The 18,826-nt window shown below is 37.5% G+C and overlaps 1 protein-coding gene across 1 annotated transcript in view; it reads left to right on the top strand.

The window, feature by feature from the left end:
* The window catches only part of Sin3A (SIN3 transcription regulator family member A), a 528,152-nt gene that overhangs the window by 305,467 nt on the left and 203,859 nt on the right, over nucleotides 1-18,826 (top strand). Inside the window, exon 15 of the mRNA XM_068227644.1 lies at nucleotides 16,549-16,692. Within this exon, the coding sequence (XP_068083745.1) occupies nucleotides 16,549-16,692 (144 nt within the window). The remainder of the gene's footprint in view (nucleotides 1-16,548; nucleotides 16,693-18,826) is intronic.

Raw genomic sequence — 18,826 nt, 5'->3', positions numbered from 1 at the left:
ATACATACTGAAATACAATTCGGGTTACCAAATACGTCGGTTAAAATGCATGATAAAATTTGGAGAATGTTCTTAAAATTCTGGAACACAATTGTTTAATTCTGTTAACACGTTCGCGGCCGATGACGACACATATGCGTCATGACTCCACTTCTACTCAGTGCCGATGACGACACGTGCGTCACACTCCGCGCCAAATATTAAAGCTCATATTTCCACCAATATGTATGTAAACAAACAGACCTCTCATCTGTGCATTGTTAAGGTGTTATTAAACATATGCGCCGTCCAGGCATCAGATCAATTGTTAGTTACAATCTCTGTAGCCATTACAAGTCGGCATACCATTCTGCGATGTCAAGAGAGAACAGTGAAGTTTCAGAAACTTCTCTCCGGAAGAAACCCCGTCTTAGCGGGATAAACAGGCGAGTTGCAATTAATGACGATAGTCTGGAAGCTCTCCTGAACGCCAGTGACAGTGACAGCATTGATAGTGACGACAGAGATGACAGTGTGAAAAGTGACTGTAGCCACCTGACTGAGAATCGTGATCGCGGATGTATGTGTCGAGTGTCTACTCCCTCTTCTCATATTACAGAAGATGAGGAAGAAGTAAGTAATATCACATCTCCTAATCTCCCGCCAAATAATATGTGCAGTATTTCAGGGGTCATTTCTTGGAGTTCAGATTCGTCCTCAATGAAACAAATAAACTTTATTGGTCGGCCGGAAATGAAGGTTCCACTGCCAAGTGACGCGAAACCTATTGATTATTTTCGCTTGCTTGCAGATGACAACTTGCTGAATAACATTGTAACTGAATGTAACGCATTTGCAGAAGACTAATTTTTGCGAGGAAACGTCACTGAAATGTACCACACTGTATTGACTAGTTACATTGTACAGCTTATGGAGTAGGCCTAATGTAAGTATACATTGTTCACATAGCAATAATAAGATTCTACTGCACAGTATCCTTGTGTGAAATGTTCAAAAACTTATTTTTCTGCTGTAAAGAAGTTCTACATTCGAGTAAAACATTATTTTCCTCGTTTCACTTCATTACCAGTCATGATGCACACGATGCGTCAAATGGCACCGAAGGCGAAAAACTCATCGGTAGTGCCGCTGACGCAGGGTGTGCGTCATGGCTCGTATGCACATAAATAATATTGAAATAATTAAAATAATAATCTAAAATGCATAAGAACACAGAAATTAAGTCCTTTAAGCAAAAAAAGTATTACGATACCACGGTAATGCTTGCCAATATCCGAGCGGCCGTGAACGTGTTAAAATGAAGACAAAGATGTTTAACACACGTAATAGTTCCAATAGAATACGATGATCAAGTTCTTCTTGTTGGTGTGAAGAAGTTGATAATTCTTGGTTAGGTTACAATGCAGGCAAAATATTTGACTGTAAGTGCATACATGGAGAAAAATTGTCGTGGTTGATTATTCGTCCTTGTCTGCCCAAGAGTGGTTAGGCTTGATACATGTGTTACTGTTGATGGCTGAAAGCATGACTTCTCCTTTCGTACTTTCTCCCTTCTCGTCAACCATCAACTGTAATACGCGTATCGAGCCTAACCACTCTTGGGTAGGCAAGGACGAACATTCAACCACGACACAATTTTTCTCCATGTATGCACTTACAGTCAAATTTTCCACCTGTCTCATAACCTAACCAAGAATTATCAACATCGTGACGCCAACAAGAAGAGCTCGAAAATCTTATTCTATTGGAACTATTACGTTTGTTGAAAAGTTTATCTTAATTTTAACAGAACTAAATAATTTTGCTCCAGCATTTTAAGAACATACCTCAAATTTGATCATGTATTTTAACTGACGTATTCGGTAACCTAAATCATATTTTAATATGTATTTGTCTTTGTCTATTTTACTTATTCTTACAATTATTTGAGCTGATGTCTTCCAAGAAGGACGAAACATGCCCCAACATATATTAATTGCCAATTAAACAAACAAAACAGGAGATAATACAGTGAAACCTCGTTAGTGCGTTCCTATTTAAAACGTTTTCCTGCTTGGCACGTTGTAAATCCGAAGTCCCGATTCTCATCATATTAAATCTTTATAAAAATACCCTCATATCGCGTGTCAAATTCTTGCTATTACCGCTTAGTACAGTCGTATTCTTCCTAGCCCTGAACACTTTGTCATCCCTCGTGAAACAAGTGTGATTTCCAACCGGGGTAAGATCTGTCACCACAGTTGCGTGGTTACGGAAAAAGGCCTTTAATTCGTGAACTTCACAGGATAAGTTGCACGTTCTGGGAGCAAGCTATTAGCCTCAGGAATGTTCAATTTTGCTTACTGGTTAACAGCAAGATTGTTGAATAAATCAGTCTATTTGTGCTTGTATTTTGCATTCCATTCTGAAGTTAGAAAATTATTTTGCGTTGGGTGGTACATTGAAGTTTTTTCGCGAGATACTGTAGCCTGTATCTGGCATAGGAACATAATCGTATGAAATGGTGCATATTTGTCTTGTAATAGCCTAGGTATGGATACGGAAGAAGTAAAATTCCTTTCTAATGAAAAGAACATTAAAATCTTTCAGAATGTGGACTGGTGTCGGCATCTTTAAGCGTGCAGAGGTCGTGAATGTTGAACTCGCACTTTCCATTTCGACTCGATCAATTAGACTTGGTGGAAGTTTTCAAAATGAAGTCATTCTGTTCTGTCGCAGTCGCATATGGCTGAAGGTAACCTCCAGTTCATTGTCTAAGAGTGTGACCAGAAAGTCATGCTTTATAAACCACTGCTCTGAAATGAAAGGTTTCTGCTAACACTTGTTTTATAAAGCCCCAGAAGAAAAGGTTTTCATATTTTTGTTCTTTCGTGTTCCACACACCTTTTAATACTGCGCCATTCCTGCGTCCACGATAGGTGACGTAAAGAAATCCCGACCAGATCTCAGGGTTCATTATTTCTGTCTTCATAAATATTTTTAACATGGAATGTAGACAACGCTGATACGGTGTACAGATTGATCTGTCATGGGAATTGATGGACGTCTTCATGTGACGTATCATGGAATTGCAATAAAAACGCTAATTCAATAGCTTAAATCTGAGTTCACTTTCGTTATAATGGAATACTTGAAATAACACATCATATAAACCTTAATTTATATTATTTATTTAAGAAAATAATAAATACTCAGGTGAAGAAGTAAGTATAATTGTGAAAATAAGATTGGAAATTAATGCTTGTTCTTCTGGTAAGTAATAATCATCTTTGCTCATATTATATGCATTGATCATGCTATTAGGTTCATATCATGATTGAAATGAGTTATTGTTTATATTTAATTAAACAAAAAGGAATTAGACAGGGTTCAATAAAAATGATCATGGCATTGTACAAGGAATGTTGTAGTTGCGTGCAAACACAAGGTGGTTCAAAATAACTAGTGGGCTGAGACAGGGAAGTGTTCTATCACCAATCCTGTTTACAATAGTAATGGATGACATCATGAGAACAGCAAAAGCAGCATATGGAGGAAGAGAAATGAACAAGATGTTATTTGCAGATGATATTGTGATTTGGGGAGAAGACGACATGGAGGTTTTCAAGAACAGTTGAATGTGGTGAATGGGAAGATTGAAGAGTGTGGATTGAAAATAAGTGTAGAAAAGAGTAAAACTCTTGTTATGGCTAGAGGGGAGAAAGAAGGGAAAGGTCAGATTAGACTTGCAGACAAACCCCTGGAAGTAGTGGAAACGTTCAAATACCTGGGGAGTGAATTAATGGAGAATGCTGGACTGGATGCTGAGGTTAGTAGAGGATTCAAGCTGGAAGTTGTTTCTATCATAGTGCATACCTGCCAACCCGTCCAAATTACCTGGAAACTTTCCAATTTTTAACTCGTCTTTCGGTTTTCCGATTTATTTTCATTTCTTCCTATTTTTGACCAATATATCCTCCAGTACGGTCAGTACTCTTCCCCTAGGACAAATTCTTATGTGCTTGTGTAATTTACGCATTTTTAAGCATATTTACCGATATTTGATGCTTTATTTGGCGAGCGCATCATCCGTCGCCTTCATGTATCATATTTCCCGCTAACTACAGCAGCGTGTGTGCTGTTCAGGTGGGATTTCGGGACGGCAATCGTCCTTGGAGTCTGAGAAGGTCATGTGCACTAGCGACCGCTAGGGACTCCATTGATCGGGACGAAAGAGTGAGTTTGTTATTGTGTGGTTCGCGCGCTCGTTTCTGTGCGTAGATTCGTTGGAGTTAGACCACGTGTTTTTTCTTGCGGTTCTGTGCTTTTCCCCCCATCAAAGTCATATGTTAATAATGTACGAGACATATTGATCTGTTTTGTATGTGGTAGTTTTGCGTATTTCAGTGCTTTTGTGTTGATCAGAGTTCATAATTTTAATGACTTCAATGTATTTCAGAAAGTTCTGTTGGTGACGGTTTGTGGTATTTTCTCTTCACATGATGACTATAAAACATAACAAACGTTATCTCCAAGTGTTCAGGGATACCTATAAAACTGAATTTCCGTTCATTTTACTGTCTAATAAAGGAAACTATTATGCAGTTTGTTCCGTGTGTCGGTGTGATATTAATATCTCGCATGGAGGGAAAACCGATATTGTAGCTCACAGTGTCACACAGAAACACAAAGATAGTGCTAGCTGTCTCGAGAGCAACAAAAAATTAAGTAAAAAAAATTAAGCAAATTTTTGTAGATGGGAAGGAAGATGATGCAGTCACTCGTGCAGGATATTTGTTACACAGCGTTCATTGTCGAACATAACCTTGCATTGTCTTGTTCTGATCACGCAGGGCCATTGTTCAGAAAGATGTTCCCAGATTCAGACATTGCGAAGAAATATGCGTGTACTAGAACAAAAACATCTGCCATAAATAATGAAATGGCCCGTGATGCAGATAGTAAGGTGATTCAAACTTTAAAGACTGAACCTTTTGTGATTTCAACTGATGGTAGCAATGATATAGTAAGCTCTATCCTATCGTCTCGTTTTTCAACAAAGAATTGTAAAAGATTGAAAATCGTTTGCTATCCATGGAAAATTTGGAAGGCAGTTCTACTGGTATTAATATTGCTAATTTGCTCCTGGATGTACTGAAAAGATATGACGTTCTGATGGCAAACTGTATAGCTTTTAGCGTAGATAATGCTCCTATTATGATGGGAAGAAAAAACTGTGTTGCTGCTAAACTAAGAGAGCAGTGCGAAAACATTATTGTTATGGGATGGCCATGTCATTTGATTAATTTGGCTGTCATGAAGGGTGCAGACTCCCTTCCTGTCAAAATTGATGAGATGCTAGTTGATATTTATTATTATTTAGACAAAAACTCGAAGAGAAAAGATCATCTCAAAATGTATCAAGCTTTGTAATAAAGCATGTGTGTACACGCTGGTTATCCTTGGGGAAATGTTTGGAAAGATTGATTTCAGTGTGGGAGCTACTTCAGAGTTTTTTTAAGGATGAGTTAAAGCGGTCCAATGGCACAGACACATCTCTGAAGTATTTCCAAATTCCCAAGCTAAAGGCACATGAAGATACAGAAATGGAACGTGGTACTTGTCAGTAGAGTACAAGACCAAGCTTCTGTTATTTCTGGAAAAAGGAAGGCAGAGAGTAGTTCATCTCCACCTGTGAAGAAAATAAACGAGTCTAGTTGCACTGTCAGTATTTCACGAGAGGAGAGACTATTTCTTTTTCTGTCTTCAAACATTAATAAAGCATTTTGCTCATTTCTGGCATTTATCATCCCTACATTTGAGAGAACTACAGACCAATCAGCCTGACCAGTATAGTTTGTAAAATACTGGAGAGTTTAATATCGAAGTACATCAGAGGGATATGTGATGTTAAATATTGGTTCATGAGGAGCCATTATGGATTTAGAAAGAAATTTTCTTGTGAGGCACAACCGGTGGGATTTCAGCAGGACATATCAGATCAGTTGGATTCAGGAGGTCAGTTAGATTGCATAGCCATACATCTTTCCAAAGCCTTTGATAGAGTGGAACATGGAATATTATTAAAGAAATTGGAGGGAATAGGATTGAACGTAAGTGTTACACTTTGGATAAAAACATTTCTAAATTCAAGGGTTCAGAAAGTCAAAGTAGGAAATAATGTATCTCAGGAAGAGAAAGTTTGGAAGGGAATTGCACAGGGTAGTATAATCGGTCCGTTACTTTTCTTAATATACGCAAATGATTTAGGGGACAATATAACATCAAAAATAAGATTGTATGCAGATGGCATAATTGTTTATAGGGAAATAAACAACATTGAGGATTGTTCAGAATTACAAAGGGACCTTGAAAGTATCCAACAATGGGTTGAAGAAAATAATATGAAGGTTAATGGAGGCAAATCAACTGTTACAACTTTTACAAACGGGAGCTTTAAAACTGAATTTGAATATACTTTGGATGAGGTAGTTATCCCAAAAGATGGCAAGTGCAAATACTTAGGTGTGAGATTTGAAAGTAATTTGCACTGGAAGGGTCATATTGATGACATTGTTGGGAAAGCATACAGATCGTTACATGTCATAATGAGGCTACTTAAAGGATGCAACAAAGAATGAAAAGAAAAAAGTTACTTGAGTATGGTCCGTCCATTATTGGAATATGCAAACAGTGTTTGGGATCCTCAACAAGAATACCTCATAAAAGAAATAGATAGTGTGCAGAGGAAAGCAGCAAGATTTGTAACAGGGGATTTCAGGAGAAAGAGTAGTGTATCAGAAATGTTAAAGGAACTTGGGTGGGAAACTTTAAGTAAGAGAAGGGAGAAAACTAGACTTATCTATAATATTATAAAAGGAAGTGTCTGTCTGTCTGTCTGTCTGTCTGTCTGTCTGTCTGTCTGTCTGTATGTATGTATGTATGTATGTATGTCTGTGCGCGATGCCCAGCAAAATCTACAGCACGTAGAGATCTGAAATTTTGAACATGGGTACATGGAAAGGGGTCCGAATGCACCTCGCAGCCGGAATTTTCATTTCGCTTTCGTTGGTGAGTTATGAACGAAAAACCATCGGAAAACATGCATTGGGATATGACAATCCAACGTGCTGTCACCAAGATTAAATGCATGGAGTCGCTGTCGCTAGGCAACGTACATGAGATAGATAGAGAACACAATATTCAAGGAGCCATTTTACGTCGAGGACGTAGCAAGCTGTTTTTGGTCTTATATGGTGTGAGGGCATAAGACGGTGTTGATGATGATTCATCCGTCGGAACGGGACATTAAGTCTTGAGCTATTCGAGAGGAGTGGCATATGTGCCGGCGCCGGGTTTCATCCTATTCATTCTTGCTATCATATATCATGTCATTCATTTCTTTCAACAAGCAACTTTTACAAGAATTACCCGATGTTCTACACAGTTACAAGTCTATCGACTACACGGCAGAGCTTCGAAAGACTTGGAGTCACCTGGAGTACCCTCGAACATCTTAGAGCGGACGATTGTGGCACCAATTATCCTTCTTGAGAATAAGAATCCTGCCCTCTGCAATGAACACGACTCTGAAACTGATGACTAATATTATTGAAGCCATTCTCATGATTGGGCATGCCGCCAGCGAAGTAATATTTATTCCTCGGATTCGAATAATTTCTTCGGATATACAGTTTATGTTTAGATCTCTGCAGTGTTCAAAATAAAATTTCTCTATGTAATAATAAAGCAAGCATAATCTTCTTCTTCTTACTATATATAAAAATGGATGTACGCATGTATGTGTGTGTGTAAATGACACATCTCCTCCTAAACCACTGGAGCAATTTCATCCAAACTTGGTACACTTATGACTTACTATATGGAGACGAGCCATCCGTAGCTCCCTTAGGGATGGGGAGTCAGGGGGGCAATGTATAAAAATAATCGATAAAAGTGCCGAATCCACAGTTTTCGGGGTCGCTGAAATGAACAGTGACACTCCCCATTTTTTCAAATGTCAAAGTTCAGCTCTCTTTCGCAGGGGGGGGGGGGGGGGGGGCGAGGGGGGAGTGATATGTAAAATTAAACGAAAATAATGTCGAATACATAGTTTTCGGGGGTCGCCGAAGTGAATTGTATACTCTGGATTTTTAGTATCAGGAGACAAACAACGTGGGGGTAAGAAAGCCCGGAACCCTTATTGGCGGGGGAAGAGGGCGAGGGGGTCACATAAACAAATTAACGAAAATACTGTCGAATCCATACTTTTTGGGGTCGCTGAGATTAATAGTGACACTCCGGACTTTTTTTTTTTTTAAGTTTAAGTTCAACCCCCTTTGGGGTGGGGGCGAGGGGGAGTGATATATAAAATTAAACGAAAATAGTGTTGAATACATAGTTTTCCGGGTCGCCGAGGTGAATTGTACACTCCGGATTTTTAGTATCAGGAGACAAACCACGTGGGGGTAAGACAGATCAGGAACCCTTAGGGGCGGAGGGGGGCAAGGGGACTGAGATATACAAATCATCGAAAGTAGTGTCGAATCCATACTTTTCGGGGTCGCTGAGATGAATAGTAACATTCCGATTTTTTAAAACTCAAAGTTTAGCCCCCTTTAGGGTGGGGGAAGGGGGAGTGAGATATAATAGTAATCGAATATACTGCCGAATCCATAGTTTTCTGGGTCGCTGAGATGAATAGTAACATTCCGGATGTTTAAACTCTTAACTTCAGCAGCCCCCTTTGGCATAGGGGGTGAGAAAGAGTGAAAAAATAAATTGTCAGAAATGACCGAGGTAATGGACGTGTGTATGTTCCAGTATGACTTTCAAGTATGACTTACTACCTGGAAAACGTACTGTGGGAGTAAGACACCCCTAGAACCACTAGGGAAGCAGGTAAAATATTATCCACACTAATAAATGGAAGTCTGTTTGGCACGATCTATATATACTGTACTATGTATATAAATTAAGGCATAAAAATGAAAACAGACGTAAATTAGTGAGACCATTCTAGGCATCTTAGAAATTTAAAACTTGGTTTCAGACAACCTGATGACTTCAGGATCCCTAGATAAATCTCAAATTCTCATAATTCTCTGAGAGGTACATGCTGGGAGTTTCAAACCTGCATAAGAACACAGTCGGTGATATTTATCCAGAATCTACAGGTTTTATGGGCTTAAAAGTTTCCTTATAGTCCTGATTTTTAACCCACTCCCCCATATTAAGATCGCAGCACAATCTCCCAGACAAGTTAGAAAATTGAAATTTTGCAAAATTATAGCTTTTAGCATGTAACCGATGGAAAATTTACGAGATGTTTAAACATTTTATTTTTCACCCCCGAAAAATATCAAAATATGGAGGCAATTTTAATGACGGTGCAGTCCTTCCTTTCGATATATTTCGTGGCTAAACGGTAAGTCGTATCACAAAACGTATGGCACAATCTCCGTTCAATTTGGAGTGATCTACAACTTCGATCCTATGACGTTTTGTCGTATCGCTATCCCTTATACATTACATTTTTCTCTATTTCGGGATTTACCTAAATTTTGCACTTTGTACATGTACAATTGATGGTTTGATTCACTTATAGGAAATACGGATCATCAAATTCTACACGAATATTGGCCCACCCAGTAGCCACATGTGAGCCAAATTCTATGTTTGAAGCTGTCGCATAAGTATCTGAAAAGTAATGCACTGTGTGAAAATCTTAACACAAATTTCACCCTATTCAACATTTCTAAAACATAATGAATTGTGGTAGACAAGTGCACCTGTCGTTATCATCACAACTCCACAACTCGCACTTTACATTGGAAACATCGTCTGCGGACCTTCCTGTGCTTTTTCTTGGATAACGCTAATTTACATGCAATTTAAAAATTATTGTTAACTTCATGTACAGTAATTTACTTCGATATCCGTATACAATCTGGAATACCGTAGCGAAGCACGGGTACAATTGCTAGTAGGATTATATAGAGCCTATACAGGAGAAGAAGCATGGGGAGATATCCGTTAGAGGCTTCAGTTGGAAAATAATTATATCGGCAGGACTGACCTCAAATATAAAATTAGAAGGAATTTTAGCAGAAGCGATTGGGGTAAATTTTCATTCATTGGGAAGGGTGTGAAGGAGTGGAACAGTTTACCAGGGGTAGTGTTTGATCCTTTTCCAAAATCCGTACAGATATTCAGGAAGAGAATAAACAGCAACAGAGAAAATAAATGAAGTGTTAGAGGGCATTCGACCAGTGCAGGTTATTGTAAATAAAAAAATGTGTGTGGATAAATTAATTCCATCCCCTGGTCTAAGGAGTTTGGACAGCCAAATTAGGGGACTTCCTGTAGGGGTGAAGTACAGTGGGGACTTCGAGGGCCCTGGGACCGCTACGGTAGCTGTGAAGGCCCTTCGGGAACTCTGAAAAGTGGTGGCAAAAGGGGCTCTGGTTAAGACGCAGCAGGTCGTTATGCTACTTAAAATCCAGAACGGGTAAAAAAAAAAAAAGAAAATAAAGGCAATGTAAATATTAATCTTATACCAGTTGTATAGTGTCATTTGAAGTAATTCCACATACTGTATATCAGTTGACTATATTTGTAAGTAGTACAGGAGATATTATAAGTAGAATTTTGTAAACAATATAAATTTATTAAGGATGAGCTGTGTGTTTAATAGAAAAAATTGTTAGCGTAAATTGTATAATATTGTATTATAGGAAAATTTTCTTCTCTTGTTAATTTAATATTTAGTGCTTAACAATAATGTATTTTAGTGGACCATTTGCCACTGAGGTAGACACCTCATTTGCAAATAGAGATTTTGATTTGATTTGATTTGAAAACTAATAAAGTTCTTCAGTCGCAAGCACCTCACATTCATGTCATAAGATCAGTGCTGACTATATGTTGAAGGACATTCTTTGTAGGTTTGTTAAGCCAGTGGTTATAAAAAAATATCCTACGGTTTTAGAAGTGGTCTATCACACGAGAGAGAGTCAGAAAGCTGATGATGATTTAGTAATTGGCTGTTCAACATCTCGTCTTGTAGAAAATCTGGCACCTGAGGAGAAGAAAAACTTTTACTTGCACGCCAGGAACTATTTTGTTGCAGTTTGTGATTATATTATTCATAAACTTAATTTGAATAGTTTTTTTTTGTTAATGCTCAAGTAGGTCAGATAAATTCTTTGCAGACTTCTTCCTTCAGTGCCATAAAATATTTTGTTTCAAAGTTCCCTGTTTTATTGCCAGTGAAAGATGGTGAAGATGACCAAGAAGCAATGGATGCGTTACAGTGCCAGTTTTGTGCTCTCCAAGTGGAGGATTTACCATTGTCTGTTGTGCAGGAAGAAAGAGTAGATTGTTCTTGGTCTGCTATAGGGGATATACGAGGTGCCGATGGGTGTTTCAAATATGATAGAATCGCAAAAGTAATGCTCTCAATATTGACAATTCCACACAGCAATGCCGAGTGTGAAAGATTGTTCAGCCAGGTAAAAGAGACGAGGACACAATTCCGATCATCTCTGAATGACGAAAATCTCAGTAAACTATTGGTGGTCAAATGAAGTCTAAGTAGAAAGTGTTATGAGCAGCAGTATGACAGTGCATTGTTGAAGAGGGCAAAGTTAGCTGCCAGCTCAATGCTAAACTGGTAAACACAGCAGTCTGTATCACCTATATGTGTATATACTTCACCATTTGGTAAGTTGTAGTCACTTCTTGACTTACCTGTCTAAATGTTACTATTCGTATGTATGTGTCATAAATGAGAATGATTATTAGGTACTTTTTTTTTTTCAATCGTTTTTGTTTTCTTAGTTTAAGATTTTAAATGTAATGGTTAATTCACATTGTAACTGTAGATATGTATGCCTTTTATCATGTCCTCTTTTTACCAAGACCGTGGCGCAATACACTTGAAGAAATCCAAGAATTAAAAAATCTTCCTATTTTTGATTTCTAAAAGTTGGCAGGTATGATAGTGTAAAAAACATGTTATGGGACAAAGATATGCCATTGGAAGCAAAGGATGCTATGTGCAAGATGTATTATGTACCCATAACTTACGGAGCAGAAACTTGGACAATGACAAAGAAGGATGAGAGTCGAATACAGGCAACCGAAATTAAGTTCTTGAGAAGTATGATACAGAAGAGTACAAGAGACAAAATGATGAATGAGAAAATCCGGGAAGAAATTGGAGTGAAAAAAACGAATGATAGAATAGAGAGGAGCCGATTAAGATGGTTTGGGCACGTAAAGCGAATGAGTGACGAAGGAATGCCAGAAAAGGTGATGGAAATGCAAATGCAGGGAAGGAGAGGCCGTGGACGACCATGATTGAGATACAGGATACAGTCGAACGCAGTATTATAGAAAGAAACCTGGACTGGGACACAGTGTTGGAGGAGAAGTGATGGAAGGACCGAAGAAAGTGGAGAGGAACCATATTTGCCCCTACCCGGCTACAGTGTGATAAAGGGAAATGATGATGATGAAAGAAAAAATGATAAAATGCATCTTTGCATCTGCTGTTATTGGTTACATCGATCTGAAGGATCTTTCTATACATCAGAATACCTGCCAACTTTCTCGATTTAGGCGGTAGACTCCCGATTTTCGCAGTTTTTCCCGCCTCCCGATTTTAGCTTATTTTTTGTGAACTTCAAACATTTGTTTTGAAATCCTGCCATTTCAGCTTTATACGCCATTGGCTGGAAGTCCTTCTCTCATTGGTCGCTTTGACATGAAATATCAACGCTTATTAATACGGAAATATGTGTGACGTTTATTGAAACCTGTATATCACGATGTGTATATCGATTGTCAATCCCTTGTTCTCGCATGCTATTGTTCGTAGTCGTTCACATCAGTCTATTCTATTTTAGAGACTGTTCGCTACATTTTGAGTGGTTTTTTTTAGTAATTTATAGTCAGAATTTCAAAGAGATAGCAATTTTTTTTTAGATTGGAGACAATTCTAGCGAATTTTAATTTATTAGCTACTTTATAAAAATAGCATTGCGCTTCGTATAATGGTGCGGGCAGGTGAAATATGCATTTGCTAAGTAATGGTACCTAAGTGCATGACTTATTCACATGTGTAGACCATGAGTTCATACAATTTTCGGAAACCTTATCACAGACTGATCATCTCATTCACATACCTGTGAGGGAATAGAGATGTGTAATTTTTAGCCGTGTATCTTCATATAGCAACAGTCGGGTTTTGAGACAATACGTGTTATAATATATACCATAGTACTCCTGTATTGTGCAAGACATGTAGAATAAGCAGTTTTGACCAATGTATCTCCTGCTTTTTCCTGATTTTCATAGTAAAATCTCCTGATTTTTTGTTTTGTAAATTTAGCAGGTATGCATCAGTTTTCATTAATTTTGCTTAGGACAAGCTTCGTTAAGAAAATTTTGATATTTTGCTTTCGTAGTATTTCAGTGTAAGCTTCTGGAAAAGATAAGTTTCTCAATCGACAGCACATATCTGCTTCTATTAAAATGATTATATTAACACAATGCGGACCGGTCCCTAGTTATCTCATGTTACTAGCAGACCCAGCAGACTGAACTTTAGTGCTATCTTTTGAGATATACGGGAACTATTTGGAGGTGAAGGGTGATACAACACTTTTATGTATGGTTCTGCACAATCGATAGTCTCATTTCTTTTCGAGTATTCTTCATATCATAGATTTTCTTTGCATTTCCTGACAGCAGTTCGAAGAGCCATGCAAGATGGCAGCACCGAGGGACCGCACGTGTTTAGACAAGGATGAAATTATTTGTGGATTATGTGCTGATACAGGCTCCGAATATCCAAGTGATACTGAATATTTAGAGTTAGATGATGAAATATCTTCCAACGGAAATGTTTCAAGTGATGACGAGGATATAGCCTTATCTTCAAGGTGTGGAACTCGCGTAGCACAGAACAAGTCTGATAATTGTTATGAGTGTAAATATTGTAAATAATGTAGTGTTTTCTGACAACAACGTATTCTCTAAGACAGTAAAGTGGACTAATGTCACTAGCAGGGATATTTAAAAAAATATTGCTCTCTGTATATTGATGGGGCATGTGAAGAAATCATGTCTGAAAGATTACTGGCCAACCGATCCCCTAATAAAAAACAACAACCCATATTTCTGAAAACTAAGAGCCGAAATAGATTTCAACAAATACTTACCTACCTGCATTTCAAGAACTATTCAGGAAGGCCACCAGAACAATACACAATAGTTATTCAAAAACTAGCGAAGTTCTGTCAGTTTATTTGAATCCATGCACTCCAGCTTGGAGGTAGTTAGAAAGTGGCCGTGAACAGGGCTATGCATGGGGTGAAGGGCACCCGGTCTGCATCATATTTTATATTAAGTAACTTTTAAAACCAAATCATCATTGGCTGTATATACCAAGTTAATAAGATTCTCAAATGTGTCCAAGTATATCAAGAAATGACCAAATGTGTGAGTTATTCTACATATCTTGTCTAGGGAAAATCATTTTTGAAGACACGGTGTAATGTCTAATCTCAAAAATTAAGTTTTTTATGCAATATGGTAATAATTATCCATGTTAACATACGTATGCCATCATTATTTTGGGAAAGATGTGATTTCAGAGTGGAAGTATCAGGTTAAAATATCTAAGTTCATAACCAATCAATCTTACAAGGATTCCTTTTGATGATCTTAATCTACAATAACATTTCATGTATGTGTAACTACGTCCCCATTAACATATTATATGGATTCTCGGACAATACATTATCACTGCATAATGAACATATATGATCCTACTGTGCGTCAGTATTTCTTTCCTCACTCTTCAAATACATCATTTATATTTCATATTTGGTCGTAGCAATAAATATTCCACAATACATTCTTCATTCTCTCAAATAACCTTATTTTCAAATATTCATAGTATCATATCAATATCTTCTCAAATAACATTAACCAGTCTTCATTCTGCCATTATATCCATATCTAACATATATCCTAATTTATTATGGGAACGTATGAACTCTACATATCATATCACTTGGCAATGCGTATCGAAGATCCTAAAATTATTCCTCTTAAAAACACTTCACATGTGATATTGTCTAACCTGGCTAATTGGGATTGTTTGCTCTCATTGAAGCATTACCTGCAATTTATTACATTGCCGAACTGGTGTTTGTCTCATTCCGGATGAAGACTACCTATTCCCTTTTATCATCGGCATGAACAATTCTCTCGTGAGAATCTAACATAAGTCATTCTGAAGACACTAAACACATATCACACCCTCAAAACAAGACCAAATCACTGTTTTGAGTAAATTACGATAAAAGATATAGAACGAACTTGAAAATTCAGTGTTTTAATAGTCGCTAGAATTTTTTTACTCACACTTTTGGCTGGTCATCGAGATGTCATCAGTAACCAGGGGTTATCTCTGCCATGTCGGTCCAGCTCGGAATCATCCGGATAATACTAATATCCAGATAGTCGACCTCAGATCTTCTTAGCAAGCCATGGTTTCCTTCAAAAGCTCAATTGGAAAGACAAAATACATTGATGAAATCAGCTGTGACGTAACGTTTTCAAAGCCTTCTAACATAATTTAACTACTTGATTCCGCTTAATACTGCTTCGTATAATCTCCGTTGTTATTAGATCTCCAATATGTCTGCAAATATTTTAATTTTATCTCGTACTAATCTTTTATACATTCTTCTATTATATTCTTATTTAGACGTTGTAAATAGCTTTCTTTTCTTGAATCCTCTTCTCATTTATGGTAATCCTATACAATTTATTCATCTTCTTGCTCTTAACACGTCCACTACCTTCAGTTAGCTTTTCCTTTGTGATTTTTAAATTTTTTTATATAAAACTGTTGGTCTTAACAATTCGAATATATATTTTGTCTTGGTCACTGCCATCGTGATCTTATTTATTCCGACTTTCAACTTCCTTGGCATTTTATAATGTATTCACTGTGTCTAACTTCATTACTAGTAATCGCGTTCGTCTTAATTCGATTGAGCTTAATTGCTGGAGTAATGGAATGGCACAATACTTTCCTCTCATCTTGAGAAAGTGTAGATATAGTTTTCATTGTACCCGTGGATACACGATGTAAAATGCCTTCATGTCTGGAAAACTTGTATGTAGTGTTTCCATATCCCTGTTGGATAGTTTTTATTCGTATATTTAGTAGTAGGTTTTCTTGCTTAACACGTTCATTTTTGTTGTCTCCTGCAGAAACTTCCTAATGAGGTTTTTTCTGTGTTGTAAAGGTGGAACGTTTGACTACCTTTTAAAAAAGTATACTAACGGCAATACAGGCTTTGCAATGAAGTTTATTTTATGCAATCTCCTTACCGTATTCAGTCTTATTTAAAATTGTTACTTTCTCTCCTTCATTGAAGTGATTTTGTTTAACCTGAAAGACCTTACATTGTTGTATCGCTTAATAAGAAATGTCGGTCTTAAATTTTTAAAAAATATTTCTTGTGATTTATGGTTCTGATTTAGGGTTTCAACAAACTGTGGCGCGAACAGAACGAGAAGTACTACCTGAAGTCACTGGACCATCAAGGAATCAATTTCAAGCAGAACGATCTGAAGGCTTTGCGTTCCAAAAGCCTTTTCAACGAGATAGAAACTCTTTACGATGAGGTAAGTTTGTTGATACTGTATTTATATTAATACCATTGAAAGGAATGGTGGTTCCGTAAAGATTTAACTGGACCTTACAATTTACCTTGGGTTAGCTTGCAAGAGGGAGGTAACTGCGACCAATTAATTTATTATGCTGCCCCCATTCGGGGAGGTGAATCCCATTGTCAGCGCATTGCCTACTCGTGTCATATAACACCATGGGGTCTGCTCAAGTTTTAACGTCCCCATTTGACTGTTGAATCACCGTCATCATCATAATCACTTTTGCTCTTTCTTCTTTTGAACACTGCGGAGGAGGTTTGAACTGGAGCCAGTATTTGGCGTGCAAATTAGTGATTAAAAATTGTATAGTGCCACCTCTCTACCCAGTCCGTCAACATTCTCTCAGCGAACATTTTTTGCATCAACGGGATTCGAACCAGTTAACCACAATGTCAGACCCTAGAGCCACCTTGAAGATCATGGACACACAGTTGGCGATGTTTTGCCTTGTCACTTTATTAAACTAGCTTGGTTATCAAATCTTCTGTAGTAACTGGTCGGTGATGTCTCCTATGATAAAAAGTACAGCTATTATCCTCTTACTTCCTGAATGAAAGAAAATAGGCCTCTATATCTCTTAATGTGTGCGAGAGAGAAAGAGAGAGAGAGAGCATGCGTGCTCACAATCTCTCTAAATGAACTTCCTGAAATGATCCTGTTATACTTAACAATTTATTTTAATACTGATACTACAGTAGAACCTTGATGCATCGCTCCCTGCCATTATTTTCCTGTATTCATCGTGCATTTTATTTGGTTCCTCAAATTATTGTTTCACATTGATCGTTTAAGAATATATTTATTCTCTGCCACAAATTTTCTGCACTGGTTGGTTGTGAGAAAAATATATGGACAAGTTTAAAAAAAAAAATTAAAGTGACAACTCAATACCATAGCATAGAATAGCGGCAACATGTTATGTGAGAATGTACGAGCAATTTAGGGTTGCTGGGCTCGAGCAAGGATCATCTAGGCTGGAGTGCAGTGTGCATGTTACTTACTTACAACCACACTATACACCCATGCGTACGAACTTCATGGTGCCAAGGATTCTGCTCGAAGCACCAAGACATCATCGTGCAGTTTCAGTCCGATTTGTCTGGTGCTGTACCTTGGTTGTGTGCAGCGGTCACAATATTATGTATCTGTTGTAGTTATGTTCTGTTCTCAGTTTTGTTCTTGTGTATTGTTATTTTTTCCGGAAATTCCATGCCTTACAAGGGTGTAAGAAGGTGCCGGGGTGAATGAATGGACAGGGAAATGACCAGAGCATAAGTTAAAGTACTAAATTTTGAAATTTTATTTCTTTCCCTCCTTTTTTTGACTTGAAAATTTGATAAATAGAAGATCTGAATAAACAGTAACAATATAATAATGAGCTTGTCAGCTCCAACATGTGACTTAAGAAAACAGGTACAGAACTCGAGAGAATTATCAACACGATGACGTAGAGGGAAAGAGCATTATAGCTCTGAACAGGTACACTTTCTTATAAAAGCATGTTTGCTCCACTAGTTAATGTAGCCTAGGAGTCTGAGCTCCAAGAGTTAGGCCCAGTTTCTTCAACTATATGTTAAATTTTATTTAACAAATGTTAACTAACAATTGTTATTAATTTCACACTTTGTTTAAAAGTGCCCTGTTTCACGAACACACTTCCAACATTTGTTACAAAACAATTGTTAAAGACGGATTAACACATTTCCGTAAGATTGAACGCATTTGGCAGTGAGCGTCTTTTGTTTCTTTACATAAAACACTCCTAACGCTGTGCTGAAATAGTATTTTGTCACACAAACACATGGTTGACATTATTTAGGTTATGGTTAGCAGAAACCGATAAGACGTAAACATGTCAAGTAAGAGGCAACAAGAGCGTTATGATGAATGCGAAACAAATGTTGTTGTAGTTTTAATTTAAAATTACGTGAGTGTGGTAAAAAAATGAAAGAACGGACTGTTATATCACAACATTCGATGTAGGCTATTCTTATCACCGGGAAAATATGATAATTGATATGTTTTGAATGATTTTCAGGCATTCTTTTATTGCAGGGAAAATAATGTAATGCCTTGTTAATGCTGCAAT

This window comes from Anabrus simplex, chromosome 5, assembly GCF_040414725.1.
Source record: "Anabrus simplex isolate iqAnaSimp1 chromosome 5, ASM4041472v1, whole genome shotgun sequence".
Lineage (NCBI taxonomy): Eukaryota > Metazoa > Arthropoda > Insecta > Orthoptera > Tettigoniidae > Anabrus > Anabrus simplex.
Note: the sequence above shows the minus strand (reverse complement) of the source record. Positions and strands in the feature narration are given on the sequence as shown.